The following is a 9,706-nucleotide window of genomic DNA, read 5'->3' as shown; positions in this document are numbered from 1 at the left end:
CCTGGTGGCGCAGTGGTTAAGAATCCGCCTGCCAATGCAGGGGACACGGGTTCGAGCCCTGGTCCGGGAAGATCCCACATGCCGCGGAGCAACTAAGCCCGTGCGCCACAACTACTGAGCCTGCGCTCTAGAGCCCGTGCACCACAACTACAGAAGCCCGTGTGCCACAACTACTGAAGCCCACATGCCTAGAGCCTGTGCTCTGCAACAAGAGAAGCCACCACAATGAGAAGCCTGCGCCCTGCAACAAAGAGTAGCCCTGGCTCATTGCAACTAGAGAAAGCCCGCGTGCACCAGCGAAGACCCAATGCAGCCAAAAATTAAATAAATGAATAAATAAATAAATTTATTTTTTTAAAAAAAGAGCTATAAACCAGTTCACTGAATGCAAGTAGACAGCCATATTTTAGATTAATGAAGAAAAACCACTAAGTTTGTATCCTATTATAAATATTGTCATCAAAGTAAATGTACCAATTTTAATGGAATTTTGGCATTGTTTTAGGAAAAAAAGTTAATTTGGGGGTTCAGGAACACATAAAATATTTATTTCATTGAAAATAATGGCATATGCTTTCAACTTACAGGAATTTACCTAAAAGTTTTCTCAGAGTCAAATTAATCTCTTAAGGGATGAGACAATTTCTTTAAGAAAACTGGACCTTTGTCATGTTTCGAGATTTTTTTTTGCCATTTGTATTTTGATTTTATGGCATTTTTTTCTATTAAAGAAAAACTGTATTAATTCACTCAAGAAATATCAAGTATCTGCCAAATTCTTGATGCTGGAGATATATCAACAAAAAATAGTCCAAAATTTCTGCCCTCAAGGCTTACATTATACTGGTCAAACTTGAGATTTCTTTTTTTTTATATATTTCAATCTTACATTTATCTAGATTTTGGTATAAAGTGACTCCTTTTTTTCCAGCGTAGGCTTTGGTTTACAACCTTGTGATAGCAAAGCTCTACTAATGCCCTGACATAAACTTTCTAGAAGACAATTTTGCAATGAGTATCAAAAGTTCTTTTAAAAAAAGCTTTAAAAATATTCATGAAAATAGACTGAGAAATTTCACTCCTTAGAACTTAACTAAAAGAAATAACTAAAGATGAACACAAAGATTAGGATATTCATCATAGCATTACAATACTAGAAAACTGGAAACAATTCAACTGTCCAATAATATGTGACTGGCTGAACAGATAATGGTACTTCTATATAATATGAAGCATACACAATCACTTAAAATCATGCTTTATAAATTATAAAATTATATGTAAAAGTGATACACCTTGTTTAAAAATATGAAAAGATATGAACAAGCTGATCCCATATACATTATGAGTATAGATAGTTATATTCCAAAATATCAATCACGGTTAACTCTAGATTATGAAATTGGGAGCAATCTTATCTCTTTGCTTCTCTGTTTTTCCATATTTTCTACTAAATTAGAAAATAACAATTGCAATAATGAGTCAATAGAGACTACGTTATGTACAAAACTCAAAAGGTGTTTAAAGGGCTTCAGTTTAATCTTTAAAACAAAGACTAAGGATTACAGAACAAGAGCCAAGGCATATTTATAATTTGCTCTTTTCTCCAAATAAAGTATTGTGACAATTCTACAGAATTAGAACACTGCTCGAAAAGAAATACCAAAGAACAATGCCCAATATTTCCAATTGTAAGTTGGCATTAGATAATCAAAATAAAAATACATTTTGAGTTAATTACCTATCCAGGGCTTCTTTGAAGTACTTCCTCTGGACATCAAACTGAAAGACTGTACGTTCACAATCAGTTGAAGCATTATCACTACCCCCATGTTTCTTCAGGAAGGCGTCAAACCCATTCTCATCTGGATATTTCAAACTACCCATGAATACCACTAAGTGGAAAGAACACAAAGTCACAGAACACAAAGATACAGGCAATGTTTTTATTAACAAGGATGAAATTTCTCATATGCAGAAAAAAAAAAAAAAGAAGAAAATATGCCAACACATGAACAATGGTTACATCTGGATAATACTTTCTTCATTACACTTCTGTTTTTATAATTTTCTATAATGTTCATATATTACTTTTATACTCAAAGCCTAAACATTTTATTTTTAATGAAAGAAATACATAATTTATTTGTGAAAAGGTTAAAATGTAAACACAGACATATAAGCAGATTAATTTCTACTATAAAATCTCATGAGAAGTTTACCCTCAAATATTGAACAGCTTAGAAAACCAGAACACAAAAAAATGAGTAATTCAAGTATTCATAACTGTATAGCATTCACAAAGGTTTTACTTAGGTACATTCATAACTAAACTGAAGATTTTCTGTTTTACTTTGATATTAATCATGCCTTTTTATTTTCTGTATTTCTGATGCTTTGATATCGTGAGGCTTTGCCAGCCCTGGAAGAGACTGCCCCTCCCAAGGCTAGAGCCTAAATTCCTAGAGGTTAGCAATTTTCTCCTGATTTGTTGGGCTTCCTGTACCTGAATAATAAAACCTACATTTTAAAATAGTTTGCTAAGTGGTTTCACTCTAATCCTCAAAACAAGTGCACTCAAGGAGATTAAAATTAAGTCTTCCCCTATGATATCCACTAACATTTTTTCTTAGTTTTTCTCTTATTAAACAAATTATAATTCTACCAAACCAGTTACTTATCTCTGAAATCATTTCATACAAATTTAGAGGGAAAAACACACCCCAGAATGATATTTTACAAAGATCTTACTGTGCTCCAAAAAGTGTGCCAGCCCGGGCAGGTCATCCGGATCAGCAAAACTCCCAACTCCAACACAAAGAGCCGCTGCAGACTGGAGTAAGTAGAACACATACAAATAAACAGTGAGTCAATCCTAAAGGAATAATATTATCATCTCATTTTAAAGATTCACTTGGAGATGGATTTTTTCCAATAGAAAGTAACAAAATTCTTTCCCTGAGAATCAGGAGGAGCAGCAAAGTGAAACTCACCAGAACTGTGTCAGTTTCACCCTGCTGCTCCTCCTCTTGCCATCCTGCCAAATGCTGAACAGGTGCAGACCTAAGGAAAAAAGCAGAAACAGACAGAAAAAAGCGAAGGGGGACTGGCCAGCCCACCCAAGTATTATTTTGTGTCAGCATTTCAAAGTTCTGGACAAAGTTTGTTTCCTGATTTATCAGATTTCAGAAATCTGCAGAAGTAATATACCTGAGTAGATTCTGTCTAAAGATCTCTAAGCAATTAAAGGCTCTCTGTGTTCAGTAACTCAGTTACTAGATGGAAACTTCTCATATGTTACTCATAAAACCTTGTTTTTATTAAAACAGGGCATAAAATAACAAGTCAGGAAAACATCTAACAAAGAAAATAAATAAATGGTTAAGAAAGAAAATCTTTAACTATTAAAAAACTACAGAACTAAACTTTAAAGAGGCTTTTTAGTTCTTCACTTCTTATTTAAGATATATAGAATACTTATTGGTTGATATTCTCCCAATACCTTGGGAAAATCAGTTTCCAACAAAATAGATGGTCAGGAGGCATACCAAATTTTGCATTTAAAATGATCAGGGCATACCATTATATCATTATAAGTTAAAAGATACAAAAGGGGAGAGAAAAATAGTCAATTTGAATCCTTGAGGATAGAAAGTTGAATTATTAACTTTGCCAAATTTTACAAATGTCAATTTTAAAGGGTTAACAGATTTGATGACACAAGACTGTTTTGATAAATGGTTATCCTCTTAGAGGGCTTTTAAAAAATAGCATACACCTGGTATAAAGTCTAACCATGTGTCAGGGAGAAAAAAAAAAAGTACGTTTTTGGAAGAACCAAATAGTCTCACTTGATACCATAAATCCCATACTTAAGACTTAGGCATATAAACTCAGTTACAACATGAGGGAATATCCACTTCTTCAAGGCACAGTCTAACCTGTTCTGTGATGTTTAATAGATGCCTAACCTGCTTTCAGCTCCAACTACCCCATAAAGTTTTCTTGTCTCGACCAGCAGGGTTGAAGACATTTTTGTATAAGTTGACTTAAACCACAGTCTATCAGTCAGCTTTGACCACAGCAAAAACAGGCTCTGCGATTGCTAGAAAAGAAATTCATACTTGAGAATTATCTACCCAAGAAATTCATACTTGAAAAATTCATACTTGAGAATTGACTTAAGAAAGGCCTAAACAAATCATAATTCAGCATATATCATACTTAAATTCCAATCTTGTTAATTTATCAAAGCTTTCAGATCAAGAACAATTTCCTTTTGAGAGGAAGAAAATAGGGGGGATAAAAATGATAACTCAAAAGAGTAGTTAACTTCCTAATTAGGTAAAAGTTCTCCAAAAACCTCAAAATTTTTTCTTCCCACTACCCTTATAAATTCACATATTTATCTTGAACACATTTCACATTTTTCAAACAAAAAATCATAAAACTGCTGCAAACCCTATACTACTCTTAAGCCACCTCTTACCTTGACTATCTACGTTATTCCCCTTTTGTAGGTATTTATTCATTCAATGAATATAAATCATTTTCCCAGATCATGGGATCAAAGGAAAGCCTTTCTCTCATGTACCCACTGCATCTGAATCTAAACAATTTGATCTCTTCTTCAAATTGCATTAGGTTCCTCCATTCCTTTCTAATATCCAGAGAATTAGCTATCAATGTCTTATGAGGGAATATATCATACCAAGTTCTCAGAAAAGAAAGGCAGCATCTAAGTCATTTTTTAAATGATCTCTAAAATGTGACCTTGCTGCTTCTAGATGAGGTAATATTTGGAGTTTGATGCCCTTAAGCAAGATAAAAAGGGGTACCCAAAATGCTGGATGCACATCTTCATTTGTCAAAGAGGTTCACAATTTCTGTATAAATCTAAGATATTTTATTATATCTTGACAATAAAATTGGCTATCAAAACAATTCTTAATTTAATCCTAGAGTTTTGCTTATCAGTTGACAGAAGGTATAAAGAAGTCCAAAACACAGGAAAAGCTACAAATAGATAGACAGACATATAGAAAGAAACTTACAGACAAGGAATATTCAGTTATGAAGTTATAACACAGTAAGTTTTGGAGCTAAAATGGACTTTAAAATTTATGTAACCTAATTCTCTTGTTTTAGAAATGAGAAAAAAAATGAGAAAATGAAAAGGCCTAAGATCATTCAGAAAGATAGTGACAGACTCAGAATTAGAATTCAGGCTTCCTGACTGTCAGTGTTCTTTCCATTCTGACTTTTATCATTTCTTCCCTTCTATTATTCCTCTATTTGGAATTACTAGATCTATTTAAAATTAAAAGTGTATTTATTAATTCCCGATTTACTTATAAAGACTTTAGTATAGACTATCAAGTAGCATATATATATACATATATATATATTTTTTTTTTTTTTCCCCCAGTGTTTTGGTTTTCATCCCTAAAGCTTTCCAAGCTAAAACCACTTGACCTATCTTGCTCTCCCAAAACAGGCATCACTCGCAATCTGAATAGCAAGGGCAAATAGCTTCTTTAAACATGACTCAATCCCTCCAACACCTCAGTGAAAGAATTGCCACAATCGTCTTTAAAAAAAATAATAATTTTTTCCAGGAGGAGTATCTATCAAAGAATTTATTTAGGCCATATCTACTACTTAAATCTCACATCTTCATACTTTGAGAGCTGACTTTATAGTATTATACATATGACCTTTAGATTTTAGTGTTAAAAATCTGAACTTTAATTCATTCTTTGAGGACTGTACCATGTTGAATGCATTATCAATATTCAAGATACTAGCTTTAACAAACATTTGCTGATCAATTCCACTATAATAGCTCCAGAATATTATCCTCCAATATAGGTACTTCCTACTGCAAAATGGAAGCATTCTTCAAAAAATATCCAGAGAGGAAAATTGTCTTTATCAAGCCCTATTTATCTATTCACCTATTGTTATTGTATGTTTCACTAACTAAACTCAACTCCCCATTTCTATTTCATTTCTTCCAATTTACTTATTATTTATTCAGACCTTTGGTGCTTTCTCATAAAAAGAGATAAATCACATTCAATTACCAAGACAGAAATTACCCATATGAGGACTCTTAGAACCCTAGGCCCAGGTGAGGACTCTACACTAGCCTTGTTCTTTTCTTATGCTTTTCCCAGTCTCTCCAAGAATGATACTCTCTCTTATTCCTCTATCCCAGGCTAAGAATTATGCAGATCCTCACCTCCAGGCATTTATTTTTAAAACATATAACGCAGTCAAATACGACCACTGATTACCTCTGAGAGTTATGGTTATGGGCAACTTTTATATTTTTGTTTTTCTTTATTTTCCATTAGCTTCTATAATAAGTATTTGTCACTTTTATAATTAGAGCAAAATATTTTTTAAATGTAATCTTTATACAGAATAAATATACCTTTACTAAGAGCAAAAGATATATATTTCCTTTTGGCCATTAAGAGATAAAACATAAGCTTGGAACTTATCCCAAAGAATTCCCAAATTAGAAAAAGATATAAAAGATATGATTCACACCTGTTTTTCGGTGGTTTTCTTTCTAGCTTCTGCCCTCTCTTCTAATTCTTCCAATTCATTATCCTCAGTATCAAGATCATCATCATCATGTTCATCATCATCATCATCAAACTCATCTTCATCATCAAAACCCTCTTCATCATCATCTTCTATTTCTGCTCCAGAATCTTCATCATCGTCGTCATCGTCGTTATCTTCTTCTTCTTCCTCCTCCTCTTCTTCTTCCTCTTCATCATCTGTTGCATCACCCATTTTACCTTCCATATTACTTAGGTCTGAAATCAAAAGTGCCTGCAAGCCATTTCGTAATTTGATGTATCTAAAAAAATAAAGAAAAAAGAAAAAAGAAAAAAAAATCACAAAACATTTGAGTCAGCCATTCATTATACTACACCAACACAAGTGATCAGCTTAGCAGAATTATTTTAAAAATCCAAGTACACACACCCAACACTATTTTTAAACTAATGAAAACTGGTTGATTCTGAGGAGGAGAACCTCATAAGCTTATCATTTTCCAAGTATCTACAGGGAAAGGATGAGAGAGACGCTTCCCTGTTTGTATTTTCTAAATACAGGGAATCTACCCTGTTTGTATTTTTAATTTTGAACTATTAAAATATATTTACCTACTCAAAAACTAAACTTTAGAAGTTAAACATAGACAACAAACCCACCACCCAGCCTCCCTTACTATTTTTTTTAGCTTATAAGTATTTAATAAATATTCTACCATACCAGAAGACCTACCCTAAAAGAAACATATCACTCAATATACAGAGCAGTCATATCAGCTTAAATATTAAATCAAAATCTCATTATATTTAAACTCTGTTGATTCCCTTTGGTACAATGTGTTTGATATTTTATACCAGTCTCCAAAGATGCTTTTATGAACTAAGAAAATGGCTACATCTCTAAGAAAAGTAAATCCCACAAACTAGTAGCCCCACTGTAAGCATGACTATCCCTATTAGTAAAACTGTTGTGCCAGTTTGGTGACTGAGTACCTATGACAAACTTCTCGCATTTATACTCAGTGTGTTAGTCAATAAACATTTACTTAGCAGCCTGAAGTGTATAAGATACATTAAGGGTAAAGAGAATAAAATCACATTATTCATCCTCAAGCACTCACTGTCTAGTACAATACAATAAAGCCAGTACAATACAGAATGATGAAGGTAAACACAGAATGTCAGAAAGAAGGAAGCAGTCCAGGAAGGCTTCTGAGATAAGGTACACTTAACCTGAGCACTGAAGATGGAAAAAATAAAAAGTTTTCTAGCAGAAACTATAAAAAATAACATGCAACAAGAAAAGGAGCCTATGAGTCAAGATGGAAGACAAAACACATGGATTTATCTCCTTCCCATATCAAAAATCACATTTAAAAAACAGAAAAAAAATGTTATGATTATTTTTTGTTTTGGTTTTGTTTGAGAACAAAATCACAACAGACTTAGAAAATGTTAGCATAGGAAACCATAAACAAGACAAAAAGACAACCTACAGAATGGAAGAAAACATCTGCAAATGATACAACAAACAAGGGGTTAATTTCCAAATGTACAAACAGCTCATATAACTCAATATCAAAAAAACAAACAACTCAATCAAAAAATGGTCAGAAGACCTAAATAGACACTTCTCCAAAGAAAACATACAGGTGGCCAACAGATACATGAAAAGATGCTCAATATCACTAATTATTAGAGAAATGCAAATCAAAACTACAATGAGGTACCCATCTCACACCAGTCAGAATGGCCATCATCAAAAAGTCTACAAATAATAAATGTTAGAGAGAGTGTGGAGAAAAAGGAACCCTCCTACACTGTTGGTGGGAATGTAAATTGGTGCAGCCACTATGGAAAATAGTATGAAGGTTCCTTAAAAAAACTAAAAACAGAGTTACCATATGATCCAGCAATCCTACTCCTGGGCATATATCCAGAAAAAATGAAAACTCTAATTTGAAAAGATACATGCACACCAACAATGTTCATAGCAGTACTATTTATAATAGCCAAGACATGGAAGCAACCTAAGTGTCCATCAACAGATGAATGGATAAAGAAGATGTTACACACACATGCACACATACACACACACACAGTGAAATATTACTTAGCCATAAAAAAAGAATGAAATATAAAAAGGAACCCTCCTACACTGTTGGTGGGAATGTAAATTGGTGCAGCCACTATGGAAAATAGTATGAAGGTTCCTTAAAAAAACTAACAACAGAGTTACCATATGATCCAGCAATCCTACTCCTGGGCATATATCCAGAAAAAATGAAAACTCTAATTTGAAAAGATACATGCACACCAACAATGTTCATAGCAGTACTATTTATAATAGCCAAGACATGGAAGCAACCTAAGTGTCCATCAACAGATGAATGGATAAAGAAGATGTTACACACACATGCACACATACACACACACACAGTGAAATATTACTTAGCCATAAAAAAAGAATGAAATATTGCCATCTGCAGCAACATGGATGGACCTAGAGATTATCATACTGAGTGAAGTAAGTCAGGGAGAGAAAGACAAATATTATATCACTTATATGTGCAATCTAATACAAATGAATTTATTTACAAAATAGAAACAGACTCACAGATGTAAAAAACAAACTTATGGTTACCAAAGGGAAAAGGGAGGATGGGGAGAAATAAGTTAGTAGTATGGGATTAAAAGATACACGCCACTATATATAAAAATAGATAAACAACAAGGATTTATGTATAGCAAAGGGAACTATATTCAATATCTTATAGTAACGAAAAAGAATCTGAAAAATATATATATGTATAACTCAATCACTTTGCTGTATACCTGAAACTAACACAGTAATGTAAATCAACTATACTTCAATGAAAGAAAGAAAAGGATGCCGTTACACAGATCAGAAGTTTTTAGAAATTATTAGAAAACAACATGCAAATTTAATCAGATTAATGGAGAAAATAGAAAAGAGAACACGACAAGGCATTAGTTCTTCCCAATAAAGTCTGAAAAAAAGCCTATGCTCGGGCTTCCCTGGTGGCGCAGTGGTTGCGCGTCCGCCTGCCGATGCAGGGGAACCGGGTCCGCGCCCCGGTCTGGGAGGATCCCACATGCCGCGGAGCGGC

The 9,706-nt window shown here is 33.5% G+C and overlaps 1 protein-coding gene across 3 annotated transcripts in view; it reads right to left on the bottom strand.

Moving 5' to 3' along the window:
* Nucleotides 1-9,706, bottom strand: part of NRDC (nardilysin convertase) — a 97,122-nt gene that overhangs the window by 66,128 nt on the left and 21,288 nt on the right. For 2 of the 3 annotated variants that reach the window (XM_028489398.2, XM_007129214.3), the window contains exons 2-6: nt 6,559-6,877; nt 3,972-4,105; nt 2,994-3,063; nt 2,752-2,833; nt 1,742-1,895 (exon numbers count right to left, since the gene is read on the bottom strand). In XM_028489398.2, the coding sequence (XP_028345199.1) occupies nt 1,742-1,895; nt 2,752-2,833; nt 2,994-3,063; nt 3,972-4,105; nt 6,559-6,822 (704 nt within the window). In that variant the 5' untranslated portion in view covers nt 6,823-6,877. The remainder of the gene's footprint in view (nt 1-1,741; nt 1,896-2,751; nt 2,834-2,993; nt 3,064-3,971; nt 4,106-6,558; nt 6,878-9,706) is intronic. The other variant, XM_007129215.4, reaches the window with a different exon arrangement.

This window comes from Physeter macrocephalus, chromosome 4 (genome assembly GCF_002837175.3).
Source record: "Physeter macrocephalus isolate SW-GA chromosome 4, ASM283717v5, whole genome shotgun sequence".
Taxonomy (NCBI): domain Eukaryota; kingdom Metazoa; phylum Chordata; class Mammalia; order Artiodactyla; family Physeteridae; genus Physeter; species Physeter macrocephalus.
Note: the sequence above shows the minus strand (reverse complement) of the source record. Positions and strands in the feature narration are given on the sequence as shown.